Raw genomic sequence first — 21,490 nt, forward strand, 5'->3', positions numbered from 1 at the left:
AGATGGTCTGGTTTGGGATTTTGTGGTGGCTCAAAGGACCCCACATACCCCCCCACCACGGACAGGGATTCCTTGGTACCTTGAGGAAGATGGTCTGGAGCTTGCCGCAGTCGGGGCCGCAGCAGTCGGGGATGTTGCGGGAGAAGAGCACGCGGTGCGCGGGGACGCGGGCGTAGGCCACACGCCTGTCCCCCTGCAGCAGCCAGATCACGATGTCCGGGAGGCTGTTCTGGGGCTGGAACAGGACAGGGCCCATGGGAGGCTGGTCTGGGGCTGGGAGACACCCCAGTGTCCAAAGGGAGGGATCCACACCGGGACATGGGCAGGGAATCCCTCCCGGGGCTCATGGGAAGGACCTCAAAGCTCATCTCCTTCCACCAACCTTCAGCACCTTCCCCTGGCCCAGGTGGCTCCAAGCCCCGTCCAACCTGGCCTTGGACACTTCCAGGGATCCAGGGGCAGCCACAGCTTCTCTGGGAATTCCATCCCAGCCCCTCACCACCCTCACAGCCAACAATTCCTTCCCAATATCCCACCCAAATCTCCCCTTTTCCAGTTTGAAGCCATTCCCTGTGTCCTGTCCCTCCATGCCTTGTCCCCAGTCCTGTGAGGGTGGGAAGGCCCTGGCACAGGTTGCCCAGAGAAGCTGGATGAGGGTAATTAAAGAATCCTGGAATGGTTTGGGTGGGAAGGGACATCAGAGCCCATCCAGTCCCACCCCGTGCCATGGGCAGGGACGTGGCAGGGACATTCCACTGTCCCAGGCTGCTCCAACCTGGCCTTGGACACTTCCAGGGATCCAGGGGCAGCCACAGCTGCTCTGGGCAACCTGGGCTAGGGCCTCCCCACCCTCCCAGCCAGGAATTCTTTCCCAATATCCCATCTCTCCCTGCCCTCTGGCACTGGGAAGCCATTCCCTGTGTGCTGTCCCTCCCTCCCTTGTCCCCAGTCCCTCTCCAGCTCTCCTGGAGCCCCTTCAGGCCCTGCCAGGGGCTCTCAGCTCTCCCTGGAGCCTTCTCTTCTCCAGGGGAACCCCCCCAGCTCTCCCAGCCTGGCTCCAGAGCAGAGGGGCTCCAGCCCTGGCAGCAGCTCCGGGGCCTCCTCTGGACTCTCTGCAGCAGCTCCACGTCCTTGTGCTGTTGTTCCCAGGGCTGGAGCAGCTCTGCAGGGGGGTCTCACCTCAGACAGGGGCAGAGGGGCACAATCCCCCCCTGCCCTGTGCCCACACTGGGGGATCAGCCCAGGGCACGGGGGATTCTGGACGGGATCCTGTGGAGCTTCTCACCCACCAGCACCCCAAGTCCTTCCCCTCAGGGCTGCTCCCAATCCATTCCCTTCCCATTCTGGATTTGTGCTGGGATTGGCCCAACCCGGGAGCTCCTGCCCTTGGCCTTGTTGGCCTTAACTTGGCCATGAGCAAGGACAAACTTCCACCCCAAGGCACCAAACTTGGCGCCTTCCAGACACGGGACAACCATGGACTGGGGCTCCAGGAACACCATCCCTGCTTCCCACCAAAGCACACCATGGAGAGACTGGGAAGAACAAACCCCTCCAAGGAGCACAGGAGCCCCAGGAGCACCCCAGCAGTGTCACCCCAGCAGTGTCACCCCAGCAGTGTCACCCCCTCTATACCCACCCTAGCAATGTCACCTTCTGTGCCATGGCTGGAGGTGGCACAGACAGTGTCCTCCAGCAGTGTCACCCCAGCAGTGTCACCTCGTGTGCCATGGTGCAGGGGTGGCACAGCCAGTGTCACCCAGCAGTGTCCCCCAGCCCAGCAGTGTCCCCCAACAGTGTCACCCCAGCAGTGTCACCTTGTGTGCCATGGCACACAGGCAGCACAGACAGTGTCCCCCAGCAGTGTCACCCCAGCAGTGTCACCTCGTGTGCCATGGCACGCAGGTAGCACAGACAGTGTCACCCAGCAGTGTCACCTCCTCTGTCCCCACCCCAGCACTGTCACCTCGTGTGCCATGGTGTAGAGGCAGCACAGCCAGTGTCACCCCAGCAGAGTCACTCAACAGTGTCATCCCAGCAGTGCCACCCCAGCAGTCACCCAACAGTGTCACCCAACAGTGTCCCCCCCTCTGTCCCCAGTCCAGCAGTGTCCCCCAGCAGTGTCACCTCGTGTGCCATGGCCCTGAGGCGGCCCAGCCAGTGTCACCCAACAGTGTCCCCCAGTAGTGTCCCCCCCTCTGTCCCCAGCCCAGCAGTGTCACCCCAGCAGTGTCACCCCATGTGCCATGGTGCAGAGGTGGCACAGCCAGGGTCCCCCAGCAGCGTCACCCAGTGTCACCCAGCAGTGTCCCCCAGCAGTGTCACCTCGTGTGCCATGGCCCTGAGGCGGCACAGCCAGTGTCACCCAGCAGTGTCACCCTCTGTCCCCAGCCCAGCAGTGTCCCCCAGCAGTCACCTCGTGTGCCATGGCCCTGAGGCGGCACAGCCAGTGTCACCCAGCAGTGTCACCCTCTGTCCCCAGCCCAGCAGTGTCCCCCAGCAGTGTCACCTCGTGTGCCATGGCTCTGAGGCGGCACAGCCAGTGTCACCCAGCAGTGTCACCCCAGAAATGTCTCCCCAGCCCAGCAGTGTCCCCCAGCAGTCACCTCGTGTGCCATGGCTCTGAGGCGGCACAGCCAGGGTCCCCCAGCAGCGTCACCCAGTGTCACCCAGCAGTGTCCCCCAGCAGTGTCACCTCGTGTGCCATGGCTCTGAGGCGGCACAGCCAGTGTCACCCAGCAGTGTCACCCTCTGTCCCCAGCCCAGCAGTGTCCCCCAGCAGTCACCTCGTGTGCCATGGCCCTGAGGCGGCCCAGCCAGTCCTCCGCCTGCTCCAGGAGCGTGTCCAGGCTGTTCTCCTGGTGCTTGAGCCGCAGGGCCGCCTGCACCATCTGCTCCAGGTGGGAGCTGCGCAGCCGGAACAGCCGCTGGTCCAGCGCCGTGCTGCAGGGTCGGCCCAGCACAGGGGGCAGCTGCAGGCTGGGGGGGGGACAGAGGGTCACACTCTGGGATGGGACAGAGGGGGGTCACACTCTGGGATGGGACAGAGGGGGGTCACACAGTGGGATGGGACAGAGGGGTCACACAATGGGATGGGACAGAGGGGGGTCACACAGTGGGATGGGACAGAGGGGTCACACTCTGGGATGGGGCAGAGGGGGGTCACACAATGGGATGGGACAGAGGGGTCACACAGTGGGATGGGGCACAGAGTGGGATCACACACTGGGATGGGCTGGGATGGGGCACAGAGTGGGATCATGCACTGGGATGGGGCAGAGAATGGGATCACACTCTGGGATGGGCTGGGATGGGGTAGAGAGTGGGATCACACTCTGGGATGGGGCAGAGAATGGGATCACACTCTGGGATGGGGTAGAGAGTGGGATCACACTCTGGGATGGGGCAGAGAGTGGGATCACACTCTGGGATGGGGCAGAGAGTGGGATCACACTCTGGGATGGGGCAGAGAGTGGGATCACACTCTGGGATGGGGCAGAGAATGGGATCACACTCTGGGATGGGCTGGGATGGGGTAGAGAGTGGGATCACACTCTGGGATGGCACAGAGTGGGATCACACACTGGGATGGGGCAGAGAGTGGGATCACACTCTGGGATGGGGCAGAGAATGGGGCACAGAGTGGGATCACACACTGGGATGGGGCAGAGAGTGGGATCACACTCTGGGATGGGGTAGAGAATGGGATCACACTCTGGGATGGGGCAGAGAATGGGATCACACTCTGGGATGGAGCTCAAAGGTGGGTTAATTCACCTCCCAGCACACCCCAACTCAGCCACACTGCTGGGGGGGGGGGTCCTGTCTTTTTAAAAGGGGGGGAAAGGAGGAGGGAAAGAAGGTGCAGGGAAAAGGGGGAAGAAAAATAGGAGGGGGAAGGGAAGGGAAAAAAGTCTGGGGGAGAAGGGGAGGGAAAAACGGGGGGGGAAAAAAGATAGGGGAGAAAGGGCAGAGAAAAAAGAGAAAGGAAAAAAAGGGAGGGGAAAAAGGGAGGGGGGAAAACAAGGGGAAAAAATAGTGGGGAAAAAATAAGAGGGAAACAACGAGGGAAAAAAACGAGGGGAAAAAATGGGGGGACAAAAAGGCAGGAAAAAAGTGGGGGGAAAGGTGAGAAAAAAGGGATGGTGGAAAAAAGGCAGGAAAAAAAAGGTGGGAGAAAAAAAGGTGGGAGAAAAAAAGGTGGGAGAAAAAAAGGTGGGAGAAAAAAAGGTGGGAGAAAAGACTGGAAAAAAGGGCAGGAAGTAAAAAGGGGGGTGAAAAAGGGGGAGGAGAAAGGAGGGCAAAAAGGGAGGGAAAAAGGGTGGAAAAGGAGGAGAAAGGAAAGGGGTGAGGAAACGAGTGGGAAACAGGTGAGGAAAAAAGGGGTGAGGAAAAGGGCTGGGAAAAAAAGGGGGGGAAAATGGGTAGGGAAAAAAAGAGCAGGGGGAAAAAAGGGCAAGAAAAAAGAGCAGGAGAAAAGGGACAGTAAAAAGGATGGAAAGGAAATAAGGCAGGGCAAAAAAGGCAGAGGAAAAAGGGAGGGGAAAAAAGGGAGGGGAAAAAGGATAGGAAAAAAAAGTCGAGAAAAAAGGCTGAGAATAAAAAAGATGGGAGAAAAATAAGGCTGGGAAAAAACGGCTGTGAGGAAAAAAAGCAGGAGAGAAAAGGCTGAATGAAAAAAGATGGGAGAAAAAAAGGCTGGGAAAAAAGGCAGGGAAAAAAGGCAGGAAAAAAAGGTGGGGAAAAAGGCTGAGAAAAAAAAGGTGGGAAAAAAGGAGAGGGAGAAGTCTGGGAAAAAAAAGGCGGGAAAAAAAGATGGGAGAAAAATAAGGCTGAATGAAAAAAGACTGGGGAAAAAAAAGCAGGAGAAAAAAGGCTGAATGAAAAAAGATGGGAGAAAAAAAAGGCAGGGGAAAAAAGGCAGGGGAAAAAAGGCAGGGGAAAAAAGGCAGGGGAAAAAAGGCAGGGGAAAAAAGGCAGGGGAAAAAAGGCAGGGGAAAAAAGGCAGGGGAAAAAAGGCAGGGGAAAAAAGGCAGGGGAAAAAAGGCAGGGGAAAAAAGGCTGGGGAAAAAAGGCTGGGGAAAAAAGGCTGGGGAAAAAAGGCTGGGGAAAAAAGGCTGGGGAAAAAAGGCTGGGGAAAAAAGGCTGGGGAAAAAAGGCTGGGGAAAAAAGGCTGGGGAAAAAAGGCTGGGGAAAAAAGGCTGGGGAAAAAAGGCTGGGGAAAAAAGGCTGGGGAAAAAAGGCAGGGGAAAAAAGGCAGGGGAAAAAGGCGGGGGAAAAAAGGCAGGGGACTAGAAGGGTGATGCCAAAGCAGCGGGTCCTTTGTGGGGCAGGCAGCGAGGGCAGGCCAGGCCTGTACCTGCAGTCGGCGATGACTCCGTCCAGCAGTTGGTTGCCCAGTGCCTCCAGCTCGGCCGGGGGCACCTTGGACTGCAGGGCCAGCTGGAGCCCAGCCAGGTTGGCCTCCTGGGGATGGGGAGTGAGGAGCTGCCATCAGGGAACCCCCAGAACCACCCCCACACCCCCCACCCCACACCCCCGGGGTGTCCGGGGTCACTCCCCGGGATCAGAGACTCCAGCTCGGGCTCTGCTCCCCCCAGCTCTGAATTCCAGGGGAAACAAGAGGGAAATAAATGCAAGATATCCCATAAATAGCTCAGGAGATGAAGGCAGGCTCCATCCCTGCAAGTGTCCAAGGCTGGGTTGGATGGGGCTTGGAGAAACCTGGGATAGGGGAAGGTGTCCCTGCCCAGGGCAGGGGGTGGAATCAATGAGATTTAAGGTCCTTTCCAACCCAAGCCATTCCTGGATTCTGGAGCCCCTCTGCTCTGGAGCCAGGCTGGGAGAGCTGGGGGGGTTCCCCTGGACAAGAGAAGGCTCCAGGGAGAGCTGAGAGCCCCTGGCAGGGCCTGAAGGGGCTCCAGGAGAGCTGGAGAGGGACTGGGGACAAGGGAGGGAGGGACAGCACACAGGGAATGGCTTCAAACTGGAAAAGGGGAAATTTGGGTGGGATCTTGGGAAGGAATTCCTGGCTGAGAGGGTGTTGAGGCCCTGGTCCAGGTTGGGCAGAGAAGCTGTGGCTGCCCCTGGATCCCTGGAAGTGTCCAAGGCCAGGTTGGAGCAACCTGGGCTGGTGGGAGGTGTCCCTGCCCATGGAACTGGATGATCCTTAATATCCCCCCCATCCCATCCCATCCCACGAATCCATGACATCCCTGCCCCCCCCTGCCCTGCAGGGGGGGGGGTGCAGGACAAAGCCCCAGCCCCAGGGGGTCAGGGGGGTCCCAATTCCCCCCTCACCCCGTGGGCAGGGCAGGACACCCGGAACACCTCGGACTGTCCCCCCACAGCCCCAGAGCTGAGCCAGGCTGAGGTGGCCCCTGTCCCCTCCCTGAGGTGGCCCCTGTCCCCCCCCTGAGGTGGCCCCTGTCCCCCCCCGTCCCCCCAGAGGCAGGGGGTCACTCACCAGCCTGTGGGCCATGTGGAGCAGCAGGTTCTGGGCGTCGGTGCGGGCACTGATGTCCTCCCAGTAGGACGACAGGACCACCACGGGCTTCACGTTCCCCCAGGGCAGGTAATAGTAGTGACAGCCTGGGGACAGCACCCCCTGAGCTCGGGGAGCCGGGATAACGGAGCACCCCACCCCCTGGGAGCAGGGATGAAGGAGGGCACGGCGGGATTTGGGCGGGAGGTTGTCTCTGAGGGGGTTTGGAGCTCCCCAAAGCCCAGCAAGGCCCACAGGGATGTGGGTCAGGCTCCGTGGGGGTGGCAGTGAGGTCAGAAACCAGCCCAACGACCCCGGTGGGGTGAGGACATCCCACCCCAGGAGCCAGGGAATGGTTATCCCGAGCACTGGCTCTTCCCTGGCAGGGAAACTGGCACTGGGAGTGCCGTGGTGGTCCCAAAAACCACCTCAGCCAGCTCAGGGCTGAGAGCAGTGCTGGCTGCCCCACTGCCCCCCACTCACACATTCCCCATGGCTGAGCTGGGAAGAACCTCTGGAGTCCCCTGGTCCAAGCCCTGCTCGAGCAGGGTCACCTTCAGCAGCTTATCCAGGACCACCTGGATACAACCCCTGCTTCCCAGCCCTGGGAGTGTCCAAGGTTGGACAGGGCTTGGAGAAACCTGGGATAGTGGGAGATGTCCCTGCCCATGGCAGGGGGTGGCACTGGGTGGGACTTAAGGTCTCTTCCAACCAAAGACATTCCTGGATTCTGGAGCCCCTCTGCTCTGGAGCCAGGCTGGGAGAGCTGGGGGGGTTCCCCTGGAGAAGAAAAGGCTCCAGGGAGAGCTGAGAGCCCCTGGCAGGGCCTGAAGGGGTTCCAGGAGAGCTGGAGAGGGACTGGGGACAAGGCAGGGAGGGACAGCACACAGGGAATGGCTTCAAACTGGAAAAGGGGGGATTTGGGTGGGATATTGGGAAGGAATTCCTGGCTGTGAGGGCGGTGAGGGGCTGGGGTGGAATTCCCAGAGCAGCTGTGGCTGCCCCTGGATCCCTGGGAGCCTCCAAAGCCTGGCTGGACAGGGCTTGGAGCCACCTGGGCTGGTGGAAGGTCTCCCTTCCCACGGAACCCGACGAGTTTTAAGGTCCCTCCCAATCCCAATCCCTCCCAGGATCCCGCGCCCACATCCCGCCGGGATCGGAGCCTCCCCAGGCCGGGGACTCACCGTCGAAGACGGCCCTGCTGTACTGGGTGGTGGAGGCCAGGGGCAGGCAGGTGGTGTCGAACTTGTTGCCGTAGTTGCCGATGCTGACCTCGAACTGCACGGCGGCCTCCACGCCCGGCAGCATCGTGGCCGAGTAGAAGGCGGCGAACAGGGAATATTTGCGGCGGCGCAGGAACTTCTGCGGCGGGAACGGGAGAGGGGACGTGGGGGAGAGGCCAGCACCCCCCTCCTGGACACCCAGCCAGGGAGCCCAGGGAAGGGAAGGGAGCTGAGAAGGGGCTGGAGCAGCAGGAGGGGCTGAGGGAGCTGGGGGGGCTCAGCCTGGAGAAAAGGAGGCTCAGGGGGGACCTTCTGGCTCTGCAACCCCCTGACAGGAGGGGGAGCTGGGAGGGCTCTTTTCCAAAAAAAGAAGCCACAGCTTCTCAGGGAAAATGCAGCTGAAAGGTGAAAAATGAGGAAAAGGAGCAAATCTGGGAGAGCACCGGAGTGGAGGCAAACCTTCCAACGCCCCATGAGACCTTCCAGCCCCTGGCAGGGCCTGAAGGGGCTCCAGGAGAGCTGGAGAGGGACTGGGGACAAGGCATGGAGGGACAGCACACAGGGAATGGCTTCACAGTGGAAAAGTGGAGATTTAGGTGGGATTTTGGGAAGGAATTCCTGTCTGTGAGGGTGGGCAGGCCCTGGCCCAGGTTGGGCAGAGAAGCTGTGGCTGCCCCTGGATCCCTGGGAGTGCCCAAGGCCAGGTTGGAGCCCCCTGGGCTAGTGGAAGGTGTCCCTGCCCATGGAACTGGATGACCTTTCAGGCTCCTCCCAACCCAAACCATTCCATGATTCCCCGTTTCCCACGATCAGGGACCTCCGACAGATCAACCCTTGGATGGACACCTCGGAATGGAACTCGGCAGGAGGCACCTCCAGGAGCTCCCCAACCACGGGACCCACCCTGGAGCAACTCCCACACCCCTTCCATCGCGTCCCACGTGCCCAAAGGGCCGGACACCCCCCGGAATGCCCCCGAGAGCCCGTTACCTCCACCCTCAGGACGTCATCCGCTGGAATATCCTCCACCTTCTGCTCCAGGTGCTCCACCAGTTTGGTCTCCAGCTCCACCAGCACCCTGCCACGGTAGGCAACGCCCTCTCCCTTTGGGACAGAGCGGGGAGAAGCGTCAGGATCCCTCCCCAGCGCTCCCTCCCCATGGATCAGCTCTGCCTTTGGGGTTTTCCAGGAGCTCCGGTGCGGAGGAGGAAGAGCAGCCAAGGGCTCCGGCGGGAAGTTCTGGGAGCGGAGCGGAGCCGGGAGGTCGGAGGCAGCGGGAACAGCCAAGGAATTGCAGGAGCCAGCGCAGGGTCCCGCTGCCAGAGCCAGGGGGGGTTAGAGCAGCCGGGGCAGGAGGAGCTGCCGGGTTAGTGGAGGCCGGAGAGAAGCCCATGTCACCTTTCCCAGGTTGAGGGTCTCGTAGGGATCGGGGAATCCCGTGAATTCCCGGGGGCTCCCGTAGAGGTTGATGTAGCAGGGGCCGAAGGTTGGCAGGAATCCGAGCCCGTCATCCACTGGGAATCACAGGGAGAGGAGCATCAGAGCCGGCAGGGATTCCCGGGGGTGCCTCGGGGCCGGGTCCCACCCCAGGCCACGGGGACCACGGGGGGGCTGGAGGCACCAAAATGCTGCGGTTTGCACCCAAACTGGAGCCCTGCGAGCACTCACCGCAGGGCAGGACACACACAGAGGGCTGTGTCCCGGGAAAAACGGGAATTCCCAGCCCCGGGAAGGGGGGACAGTAAGAGAGGGGGTTTGGACAAGAGTAGGAGTGACAGGATGAAAGGAAACGGCCTCAAGCGGCACTAGGGGTGAGTTGGGGTGGGATATTGGGAAAATTCCTTCCTGGAAAGGGCTGTCCAGCCCTGGCACAGCTGCCCAGGGTGGGGGGAGTCCCCATTCCTGGGGGGATTTAACAGCCTTGAGGATGTGGCACGTGGGGACACGGCCAGGGGTGGCCTTGGCAGTGCTGGGGGAATGGCTGGACTTGTTGGATCACAGGGATTTTCCAACCTATCCAGTTCTGTGATTCCACGAAGAGAATCACCCCTTTTCATGGAATTTTGGGCAGGAATCCCCGGCAGGGCCCTGCCCTGAGCTCCCCGTGCCAGCAGGGACACCCCAAAGGGCAGGGGAGCCCTTTCCCTGCTCCCAGAGGGCAGGAGGAGGCCAAGTTGGAGCCATTCCCTTCTCCCAAGGTGCCCAGACTGAACCCAGCTGATCCTCCCCCAGCCCGGACACTGAACCAGTAAAACCAGTCCCGAGCGGCGCCAAACTGGGACGGGACGGGGACGTTACTGGGACGTACGGTCTGAGGCCTTCGGGGGCTTCGGGGGAGCAGGAAACTCATCTGGGGCACAAAGAAAGGCAGAGAGGTCAGGAAAGGCTGGAAGAGGAACCTGGAAAAGGGATGGAGGGGGACGGGGAACGAGGGTGGACGTTCCTGGGATTTAGCAATGAGAGACAGGAGAGAGACAGAGAAGGAAAGGGAGAGGTTGGCACGTGGAATCATGGAATGGTGTGGGTTGGAAGGGACCTTAGAGCCCATCCAGGGACACCTTCCAGCAGCCCAGGCTGATCCAAGGCCTGTCAAACCCCATCACCAGAGGTTGTAGGATCGGGGTGGACCGGGATCTGAGCATCCCTGAGGAGCATTCCCTGGCAGATCCCAGCGGTGGGGTGGGATCCCTCCTCTCTCCGGGCCTCTCTCTCTCTCTCCAGCCCAGCCCAGGAGCCGTGCTGGAACTGGGGAGGAGGGGACTGGGCACACTGGGCACACTGGGCACACAAACAGAGCCAGGCAGGCCGGGGCAGGACACAGGCTGGGGGACACGGGGCTGGAGCACCTGGGCCGTGTCCTGGGGGCTGATCCACGGAATTGTGGAAGGGCTGGGGTTGGAAGGGACCTTAAAGCCCACCCAGGCGCTGCCAGGGACACCTTCCAGCAGCCCAGGTTGCTCCCAGCCCATCCAGCCTGGATCCCGTGTCCCTGTGGATGCTCCTGGTGGGGTGGGGGGTCCCGGGACACCCGAGATGCCCAAAGCCAGACGGGACATTCCCGGGGGGATCCAGGTGCCACCAGGCCTTGGCAGCAGGACATGCTCATGCAGGACGGGGCAGGCTCTGCTCCTGGCCCTCAGCACCCCAAAACTGTGCCCCAGCTCCCTGCCCTCTCACCTGGCACAGGTGATAGTGTCACCCCCCCATCCCTATCACAGTGGCACCCATCCCTGTCACAGTGTCACCCCCCATCCCTGTCAGTGTCACCCATCCATCCCTGTCAGTGTCACCCATCCATCCCTGTCAGTGTCACCCATCCATCCCTGTCAGTGTCACCCCCCATCCCTGTCAGTGTCACCCCCCATCCCTGTCAGTGTCACCCATCCATCCCTGTCAGTGTCACCCACCAATCCCTGTCACAGTGTCACCCACCCAACCCTGTCACAGTGTCACTCCCCATCCCTGTCACAGTGTCACCCCCCATCCCTGTCACAGTGTCACCCCCCATCCCTGTCACAGTGTCACCCATGAATCCCTGTCACAGTGTCACCCCCCATCCCTGTCACAGTGTCACCCATGAATCCCTGTCACAGTGTCACCCATGAATCCCTGTCACAGTGTCACCCGCCCATCCCTGTCACAGTGTCACCCATGAATCCCTGTCACAGTGTCACCCCCCCATCCCTGTCAGTGTCACCCACCCAACCCTGTCACAGTGTCACCCTGTCCAACCCTGTCACAGTGTCACCCATGAATCCCTGTCACGGTGTCACCCTGCACATCCCTGTCACAGTGTCACCCCCCATCCCTGCCAGCACCTGAGGGTCCTTGGAACCGCCCTGGGACTTGGGAGAGCCCGAGCTGGGTCTGGGAGAGCAGGATCTCACCCTGTGGGATCCCACCCTGGGACAGGCCCCAAATCCCCCCTCAGGAGGAGCCACCAGTGGGGCCACGGGTGGGATGTGGCACCTGCCGGCTCTGGTGACACCCCCACTGTCCCCAACCCCACAGGCCACCGTGGCCACCACCAGGAAGAGGATCCAAACCTCCAGCACTCCAAGATGTGCCAGGTTGGAGGGGCTGTTCCCACCCAGCACAGGGACACGGGACAGGGTGACCCGCAGGACCCCGTCCCGCGTGTCCAGGCAGGGACAGTGTCAGCCGTGACACCCCCCCAGGGCCATGCATCCCAAATCCCAGAGCTGCTCCAGGGCCATGCATCCCAAATCCCAGAGCTGCTCCAGGGCCATGCATCCCAAATCCCAGAGCAGCTCCAGGGCCATGCATCCCAAATCCCAGAGCTGCTCCAGGGCCATGCATCCCAAATCCCAGAGCTGCTCCAGGGCCATGCATCCCAAATCCCAGAGCTGCTCCAGGGCCATGCATCCCAAATCCCAGAGCTGCTGCAGGGCCATGCATCCCAAATCCCAGAGTTGCTGCAGGGCCATGCATCCCAAATCCCAGAGCTGCTCCAGGGCCATGCATCCCAAATCCCAGAGCTGCTCCAGGGCCATGCATCCCAAATCCCAGCCCCCTTCCCGCCCTTACCCTCCAGCTCCCCGCCAGGGGCCGAGATCTTGGACATGGCCAGGAAGGCAGTGCCGACGACGTCGTTGTGGGTCAGGCGGTCCCTGGGGCAGGACAGGGGACACTGTCACACTGGGGGGGTCCCTCTGTGCCCATCCCACTGCCCCGGGCACAGGGAGCACCCCCCACTCACCAGTCGGTCACACGGATCCTCATCCGCTCACACATGGAAGGGAACTGGGAAAAGAGACAGGGAATGGTGAGGGATGGTGGGATCAGGGATGGGGGGTCCTGGGGACACCAGGGAATGGGGAGGGATGGTGGGATCAGGGATGGGGGATCCTGGGGCCACCAGTGCTCACCAGGGAATGGTGAGGGATGATGGGGGGTCCTGGGGACACCAGTGCTCACCAGGGAATGGTGGGATCAGGGATGGAGTGCCCATGGGGACACCAGTGCTCACCAGGGAATGGTGAGGGATGGTGGGATCAGGGATTGGGTGCCCAGGGGACACCAGTGCTCACCAGGGAATGGTGAGGGATGGTGGGATCAGGGATGGGGGGTCCTGGGGACACCAGTGCTCACCATGGCCGGCAGGGTCAGGCACTGGTTCCACTGGGGGTTGGCGTTTTTCTCCAGGATCCTGGAGTAGAGCTGGAGGGGTGGGATGGAGGAGGGAACAGTCAGTGCTGCTCCCCCCACCCCGGGAGCTGGGAAGCCTCAGGATCCCCAAAATCCCACCTCCATCCCATGGGCGACCCCGTGGGGCTCTGCAGCCCCCTCAGTGCAGGAGGCAGAGGATGCTGGGGGATGCTTGGGGATCTCCCCACCTCAGGACCACCAGAATGATGTCCCAAGCCTGTGTTCCCCCCCCAGGTGGTGTTCCCATGGGAAGATCCATGGGAAGAGGAGACCTCCAGCCCCTCAGTGCTGCTGTGGCTCAAAGGGCAGGTGGCAGCTCGTGGGTTCAGCCTCTCCAGACCCGTTTGTGAGGCATCAGCACCAGGAAGTGCCCAGAGGAGAAACTGCTCTGGTGGCACCACACAGATCCCAGTATGTCACACACACAGGGATAGGGCTGGGAATAGGGCTGGGAACGGGGCTGTCCCACTGCCATCCCAGCCCCGGGGATCCCAAAGGAACACTCCACTGCCATCCCAGCCCCAGGGATCCCAAAGGAACACCCCACTGCCATCCCAGCCCCAGGGATCCCAAGGGAACACCCCACTGCCATCCCAGCCCAGGGAACTGGGAGGGACTGTCCCACTGCCATCCCAGCCCCAGGGAGCCAGAAGGGACCACCCCACTCTTGTCCCAGCTCCACAGATCTGGAAAGGACTGTCCCACTTCCATCCCAGCCCTGGAGACATCCTGCTGCCATCCCAGCCCTTGGGACTGTCCCACTGCCATTCCGGCCCCAGGGAGCCAGGAGGGACTATCCTACTGCCATCCCAGCCCCAGAGATCCTGAGGGAACACTCCACTGGTGTCCCAGCCCCAGGGAACTGGGTGGGACCATCCCACTGCCATCCCAGCCCCGGGGATCCCAAGGGAATATCCCACTGCCATCCCAGCCCCGGGGATCCCAAGGGAACATCCCACTGCCATCCCAGCCCCAGGAACCCAGGAATGAGTGTCCCACTGCCATCCCAGCCCCAGGGATCCCAAGGGAACACTCCCCTGCCATCCCAGCTCCAGGGACCCGGGAGGGACTATCCCACTGCCATCCCATTCCCAGGGACTGTCCCACTGCCATCCCATTCCCAGGGACTATCCCACTGCCATCCCATTCCCAGGATCCCGAGGGAGCCCCCCCTGCCCCCCCAGCCCTGCCCGGGCCCCGCTGACCGTCCTGCCGGCAAAGGTGACTTCCACAAAGGGATCCACCAGGTTCTTCTTGTTGCTCTCGAAGCCGAAGATCTGCCGGACGTTGTCCACGACAGCATCATCCACTGGGAGGAGGAGGGGGAGACCCTGAAGCTCAAGGAATTCCGGGAGCGGCGCCCGCCCGGTCCCGGCTGTCCCACCGGCTTTTCCATCGGGGAGAAGCTCCCCAGGGGGACAAAACCAGTTTGCACCAGTAGCAGACCCATCTCCCAGCACATCGAGAAGGTCTTTGGACCGAGGCTGTGGATAATTCCCTCCCCTGAGCCCGAATTCCTGCCCGGAACGCCGCGACGCCGAGGGATCCAGGGTGCTCAAAGCGAAGGGAACACCTACTCTGGGGCAAATCCTCGGCTTTGAAGATCCTGAGGCAGAACTGGGCCCCCCGCAGGGTGACCCCGGTGGGGCGCAGCAGGTTGGCCTCGATGTCCTCCTTGTCCTCGGACACCTCCTTCTTCTCCAGCTGCAGGGGGGAACAGGGAGAGAGGGAAAACTCAACCAGGCTTCCCAACAGCCCCGGGACGAGCAGGGAAACCCCAAAGGAGAGAGAGGTGTGGATTCCCCATCCCAGGAAGAGTCCAAGGCCAGGCCGGACAGGGCTCGGAGCAACCTGGGCTAGTGGAAGGTGGGATGGGATTTAAGGTCCCTCCCAGCCCAAACCAGGCTGTGATTCCATGGCTGGGATTCCATGGCTAGTGGAAGGTGGGATGGGATTTAAGATCCCTCCCAGCCCGAACCAGGCTGTGATTCCATGGCTGGGATTCCACGACAAAAAGCAGCTCTTTGCCCCCGAAACGGAGGAAGACCCAAGGTGCTGCTTCCCTGGGAAGGGATGTTTGGCGGCCCAGGGAGGTGGAAGGGTGGAAGGTCCCACGGGATCCAGGGGGATACTCACAGGAGCTTCGTCCCCAGGCCCCAGCACGAGGACGCTGACCTTCAGGTAGCCCTTGGCCCCCGCGGAAAGATCCTCTGGGTCGGAGAGCAGGAGCCACTTCCTGAGGAAAGCGTGTTCTGGGGGAGGGAAAAGAGATGGAGAGCCCTGAGCCGTGCAGGGAGGGGATCCAGGGATGCTCTGGGAAGGGTTTTATGGTAAACACCACATTCCTTTGATATAGAACCAGGGAATGTGTCAGCTGGAAGGGACGTGGGAACAGGGAAGGAACAGGTTGCCCAGAGAAGCTGTGGCTGCCCCTGGATCCCTGGAAGTGTCCAAGGCCAGGTTGGAGGGGGCTTGGAGCAACCTGGGATAGCAGAAGGTGTCCCTGCCCATGGTAGGGGGTGGGATTGGGTGGGATTTGAGGTTCCTTCCCACCCAAACCAGTCTGGGATTCCCTGGTGATGGACACAGGGACACATCTGGGTTTGTCCATGGAAGAGCCTTGATTTGTGTCCGTGTTTCCCAACGTTTGGCCCCCACAAAAAAAAAAAAGGGGTTTCCCAAAGCTCACTTGGTTCAGAGTAAACGGTCTCCACGTCCATCTGTGGGATGAAAGGAAAAGGGAATTCCAGAGTTCGTCCCGTGGGTCAGTGTGGGGGGGGACAGGGGAAGGGGGAAGGGGAGAGGGCACCGTACCCGGAACTCCCCGATCACCGAGTCCGGGCGGAAAGATCGGGAATCCACCACCTGGGGGGGGAAAAACACGGGGAAAGGGTCAATCCAGCCCCGACCCGCCCAGGATGGAGGATCCCACAGGATCCCAGGGATCCCCGGCACTCACGGTGATGAAGACGGGCGTGTCAAACAGCTCCGAGGGCGACTCGAAGACGTTGAAGAAGAAGGTCTGCAGGAAAGAGGGATGGGGGTTCGGGAGCCTCCCGACTGCTCCCAAGCCCCCCAACCCCACGGGATGGATCCTCCCGCCCTCCAGGACACGGGAATTCCCTCTGGGACCTTGGGAAGGTGATGGGATGAAGGCAGGACCCGCCATCCCCACCCCAACCTCCGGCCGCTCCGGGATTTTCATCCCTCGGGAAGCCAATCCCGGTGCTCCCAGGCAGTGCCAGGATAATGAATATTTATCAGGATATATCTGATATATTCTCCCAGTGGTGGTTTCTCAGGGATTTGATCACAATCTTGCTCTGCTGGTGCTCAGAACAAGTAGATTTTGGAGGTGCTGGTGATTCCTCCAGGGAATGGTCACGGGGTGATGACCACCCTTGGCGGTGCCAGTTGGGTTTGGGGCTCCAGCAGGTTAAAAACGACCTAAAACTCCTTCTCTATTTTATATAAACCTTAAAAAAATACGTATTTAATGAGGTTTATGTGCTACAAACACATAGTTGATGGATCTTAAAGGCAGGGCTATAACAGAACATCCTTCCTGACATCCTGAGCTTGCACGTGAGGATCGTTGATGATTCCGTGGATTTATTGATGATTTAGATGAGGGGATTGAGTGAACCATCAGCAAATTTGGAGATGACACCAAGCTGGGGGGGAGTGTCCATCAGCTGGAAGGCAGGAGGGCTCTGCAGAGGGACCTGGCCAGGCTGGATCCACGGGCTGATTCCAAGGGGATGAGGTTCAACCAGGCCAAGGGCCGGGTCCTGCCCTTTGGCCACAACAACCCCCGGCAGCTCCAGGCTGGGCCAGAGGGGCTGGAGAGCAGCCAGGCAGGAAGGGAGCTGGGAGTGGGGATGGACAGGGAGCTGAACAGGAGCCAGAGTGTGCCCAGGGGGACAAGAGGGCCAATGGATCCTGGCCTGGCTCAGGAACAGGGTGGCCAACAAGGCCAGGGAAGTGATTCTGCCCCTGGACTCAGCGCTGGTGAGGCCACCCCTGGAGTGCTGTGTCCAGTTCTGGGCCCTCAGCTCAGGAAGGACATGGAGGGGCTGGAGCAGGTCCAGAGGAGAGCAACGAGGCTGGGGAAGGGACTGGAGCACAAGTGCTGTGAGGAGAGGCTGAGGGAGCTGGGGGGGCTCAGCCTGGAGAAGAGGAGGCTCAGGGGAGACCTCCTCACTCTCTGCAACTCCCTGACAGGAGGGGGGAGCCAGCTGGGGGTTGGGCTCTTTTCCCAGGCAATGATCAGCAAGACAAGAGGGCTGGGTCTGCAGCTGTGCCAGGGGAGGTTTAGGTTGGAGATTAGAAAGAATTTCTTTGCAGAGAGGGTGCTCAGCCATTGGAATGGGCTGCCCAGGGAAGTGGGGGATTCTCCATCCCTGGAGGTGTTTAAGGACAGACTGGATGTGGCATCAGTGCCATGGGCTGGGAACCACAGCGGGGTTGGATCAAGGGTTGGACTGGATGATCCCAGAGGTCCCTTCCAACCCAGCTGGTTCTGGGATTCTCTCTCAGGTGAGTGTCAGGTGAGTGTGAGCAGGGGACCCCCTCACCTCGTCGAAGAAGGGGCTGTTCCCCTTGCGGATCCGGGTCCTCTTGGTGTGCCCGGCCGCCGTCACCTTCACCACGGGCCGGATGTTGATCCCGGGGAGCTGCCGGGCCTCGATCACCCGCACCCGGATCTGGGACAGGCACGGGGGGGATGGAAAGGAGTGAAACACCTCCCAGAACTTCCCTAAGTCCCACCCCGACCGAGAGAAAACAAATCAAATCCCATCTGGATTTTCAGTTGGAAGTTGAGTCGAGCTTTTAAAAAATTTAAGGCGATTTTTTAAGCTCGAAATTAAATTGAAATTAATTTTTTAAAAATTTAAAGCAATCTTACATTTGAAATTAAATCCAATTATTTTTTTTAAATCCGCGTAATTTTAAGTTAGAAATTAAATCGGATTTTTAAGAACTGAATTAAATTTTAAAAATTTGCATTAAACTGAATTTCTGAAAATTTAAGGCAATTGCAAAATTTGCATTAAATTGAATTTTTAAAAATTTAAAGCAATTTAATGGCATTAATTGCGATTATTATTATTACTATTAATTATTAATTAACTAATGCTCCAGGGCCACCTGTGAGATGCTGAACCCTCCACAGGGATAAACTGGGGGGTTCTCAAGGGGCTCCAGGGGAGCAGCTCATTCCCATCCCACCGTTCCCATCCCACCCCACCAACCATTCCCATCCCATCCCACCAACCATTCCCATCCCATCCCACCCCATCCCACCAGCCATTCCCATCCCATCCCACCCCGTCCCACCAACCACTCCCATCCCATCCCACCAACCATTCCCATTTCACTCAGCATTCCCATCCCACCCACCCACCATTCCCATCCCATCCCATCAACCATTCCCATCCCATCCCACCCATCATTCCCATCCTACTAACCACTCCCATCCCATTCCACCAACCATTCCCATCCCACCCCACCCACCATTCCCATCCCACCCCACCCACCATTCCCATCCCATCCCATCAACCACTCCCATCCCACCCCACCCACCATTCCCATCCCATCCCACCAACCATTCCCATCCCACCAATCATTCCCATCCCATCCCATCAACCATTCCCATCCCATCCCATCCCATCCCATCCCACCAACCATTCCCATCCCACCCCACCATTCCCACCCCACCCACCATTCCCATCCCACCAACCATTCCCATCCCACTCATCATTCCCATCCCACTCATCATTCCCATCCCACTCATCATTCCCATCCCATCCTATCCCACCCACCCTTCCCATACCACCCACCACCCCTTCCCCTCCCACCTGGAAGTCCTGGGGTTTGTTGGCCAGGGGTTTTTTGGGACTGCTCCTGCCCCTCCTGCCCCGCAGGCTGGGCTGGGTTTGGGGTCTGTGGGGCGGGGGGGGCTCCGAGCCGGGGGGGCCCGAGGACGACGACGGCTCCGCCTCGTCCCCCGTCACCCCGGGATCCTCCGGCTCCTCCTCCTCGGCCGCCTCTGGAGCGGGGATATGGGGACACGGGGATGTGGGAATGGGGCCAGAGACCGGGATATGGGGACAGGGACACCGGGATGTGGGAATGGGGCCAGAGACCGGGATATGGGGACAGGGACACCGGGATGTGGGAATGGGGTCAGAGACTGGGATATGGGGACAGGGACACCGGGATGTGGGAATGGGGTCAGAGACCGGGATATGGGGACAGGGACACCGGGATGTGGGAATGGGCTCAGAGACCGGGATATGGGGACAGGGACACGGGAATGTGGGAATGGGGCCAGAGACCGGGATATGGGGACAGGGACACCGGGATGTGGGAATGGGGTCAGAGACCAGGATATGGGGACAGGGACATGGGGATGTGGGAATGGGGTCAGAGACTGGGATATGGGGACAGGGACACGGGGATGTGGGAATGGGGTCAGAGACCAGGATATGGGGAGAGGGACATGGGAATGCGGGAATGGGGCCTCCAGAGACCAGGATATGGGGGGAGGGACACGGGGATGTGGGAATGGGGCCAGAGACCGGGATATGGGGACAGGGACACGGGGATGTGGGAATGGGGCCAGAGACCGGGATATGGGGACAGGGACACGGGGATGTGGGAATGGGGCCAGAGACTGGGATATGGGGACAGGGACACAGGAATGTGGGAATGGGGTCAGAGAGCGGGATATGGGGACAGGGACACCAGGATGTGGGAATGGGGCCAGAGACCGGGAATGGGGACAGGGACATGGGGACGTGGGAATGGGGTCAGAGAGCGGGATATGGGGACAGGGACACCGGGATGTGGGAATGGGGTCAGAGACCGGGATATGGGGACAGGGACACCGGGACGTGGGAATGGGGCCAGAGACCGGGATATGGGAGCAGGGACACCGGGATGTGGGAATGGGGCCTCCCAGGGTGGGATCTGGGGGGCACCAGGGGGCTCTCACCAGTGCCCGTGTCCAGCTCGGCCGCAGCCGGGGCCGGCTCCGGAGGGGCCGCGGGTGGGAACAGCGGGATGGCCCCCGGGGGGGGCAGGTAGGACACCTGGAGCAGCAGGAACGCCTGGAAACAGGGAATGCTGTGAGATGGAGCACAGGGAGGGATAACTGGGGGCAAACTGGGACACGGGGGTGAGGGAATTGGGAAAACTGGCCTGAAACAGGGCTCAGACTGGGCTCAACCTGGGCTCAGTCTGGGCTCAGACTGGGATCAGAGTGGGCTCAAAGTGGGAGGAATGGGGCTCAGACTGGGCTCAAACTGGGCTCAGACTGGGCTCAGACCGGGCTCAAACTGGGAGGAATGGGGCTCAGACCGGGCTCAAACTGGGAGCCCCAACTGACAGAGACAAGGCTCAGACTGGTCACAAAGCGGGAGGGACGTTGGTTGGACTGGTCTCAAACTGGGAGTTACATCTCACAGGGCCACTGCTCAGACTGGGCTCAGACTGGGAGGGCCATTGCTTACACTGGGCTCAGACTGGGAGGGCCATTGCTTACACTGGACTCAGACTGGGAGCCCCACCTGGCTGGGCCAGGCCATGGCCAAGAGCGGTCTCACAGTGGGAGCCCCCCCTAAACATGCACTGCCCATGCTGGTCTCATACTGGGAACCCCCCAGCCATGCCCTGCCCGTGCTGGTGCCACCCTGGGATCCCACCCTGTGTTGGTGCCACCCTGGGATCCCCCAGCCCATCCTGGTGCCACTTTGGGATCCCCCAGCCCACCCTGGTGCCAACCCTGGGATCCCCCCTCCATGCCCAGCCCACACTCACCCCGGTGCCCTCCCTGTGTGTGTCCAGCAGTGGGAGGTTGAACGAGGCCGCCAGGCTGGGGGTGCCCAGGACATCCCGGAGGGGCACCCGGCACTCCCCCAGGAACCTGGGAAAGGGCACGGCTCAGAGGGGAAGGGGCCGCTCCAGGGACACCCAAACCCCTCCGGAGCAGATCCAGAGGGAGCCGTGGGAATGATCCCTGATCCCTCTGGAGCCAGGCTGGGAGAGCTGGGGGGGGTTCCCCTGGAGAAGAGAAGGCTCCAGGGAGAGCTGAGAGCCCCTGGCAGGGCCTGAAGGGGCTCCAGGAGAGCTGGAGAGGGACTGGGGACAAGGGAGGGAGGGACAGCACACAGGGAATGGCTTCCCACTGGAAAAGGGGAGATTTAGATGGGATATTGGGAAGGAATTCCTGGCTGGGAGAGTGGGGAGGGGCTGGGATACAAATCCCAGAGAAGCTGTGGCTGCCCCTGGATCACTGGAAGTGTCCAAGTCCAGGTTGGATGGGGCTTAGAGCAACCTGGGACAGTGGGAGGTGTCCCTGCCCAGGGCAGGGAGTGGAATCAATGGGATTTAAGGTCCCTTCCAACCAAAGATATTCCAGGGTTCTGGAGCCCCTCTGCTCTGGAGCCAGGCTGGGAGAGCTGGGGAGTTCCCCTGGAGAAGAGAAGGCTCCAGGGAGAGCTGAGAGCCCCTGGCAGGGCCTGAAGGGGCTCCAGGAGAGCTGGAGAGGGACTGGGGACAAGGGAGGGAGGGACAGCACACAGGGAATGGCTTCTCACTGGAAAAGGGG

General features: G+C 60.6%; 1 protein-coding gene across 1 annotated transcript in view; it reads right to left on the minus strand.

The window, feature by feature from the left end:
* DYSF (dysferlin) overlaps positions 1 to 21,490 on the minus strand; it is a 96,472-nt gene that overhangs the window by 70,651 nt on the left and 4,331 nt on the right. Inside the window, exons 4-24 of the mRNA XM_051798115.1 lie at positions 20,701 to 20,806; positions 19,877 to 19,991; positions 18,738 to 18,928; positions 17,454 to 17,582; positions 15,836 to 15,898; positions 15,691 to 15,741; positions 15,566 to 15,596; positions 15,013 to 15,128; positions 14,454 to 14,580; positions 14,082 to 14,185; positions 12,820 to 12,888; positions 12,428 to 12,471; positions 12,256 to 12,338; positions 10,016 to 10,057; positions 9,106 to 9,221; positions 8,698 to 8,811; positions 7,669 to 7,846; positions 6,467 to 6,591; positions 5,360 to 5,466; positions 2,787 to 2,979; positions 80 to 235 (exon numbers count right to left, since the gene is read on the minus strand). Of these exons, the coding sequence (XP_051654075.1) occupies positions 80 to 235; positions 2,787 to 2,979; positions 5,360 to 5,466; positions 6,467 to 6,591; positions 7,669 to 7,846; positions 8,698 to 8,811; positions 9,106 to 9,221; positions 10,016 to 10,057; positions 12,256 to 12,338; positions 12,428 to 12,471; positions 12,820 to 12,888; positions 14,082 to 14,185; positions 14,454 to 14,580; positions 15,013 to 15,128; positions 15,566 to 15,596; positions 15,691 to 15,741; positions 15,836 to 15,898; positions 17,454 to 17,582; positions 18,738 to 18,928; positions 19,877 to 19,991; positions 20,701 to 20,806 (2,260 nt within the window). The remainder of the gene's footprint in view (positions 1 to 79; positions 236 to 2,786; positions 2,980 to 5,359; positions 5,467 to 6,466; positions 6,592 to 7,668; positions 7,847 to 8,697; positions 8,812 to 9,105; positions 9,222 to 10,015; positions 10,058 to 12,255; positions 12,339 to 12,427; positions 12,472 to 12,819; positions 12,889 to 14,081; positions 14,186 to 14,453; positions 14,581 to 15,012; positions 15,129 to 15,565; positions 15,597 to 15,690; positions 15,742 to 15,835; positions 15,899 to 17,453; positions 17,583 to 18,737; positions 18,929 to 19,876; positions 19,992 to 20,700; positions 20,807 to 21,490) is intronic.

Source organism: Manacus candei, unplaced genomic scaffold (genome assembly GCF_025592945.1).
Source record: "Manacus candei isolate 608988 ecotype Guabito, Panama unplaced genomic scaffold, ASM2559294v1 h1tg000048l, whole genome shotgun sequence".
Lineage (NCBI taxonomy): Eukaryota > Metazoa > Chordata > Aves > Passeriformes > Pipridae > Manacus > Manacus candei.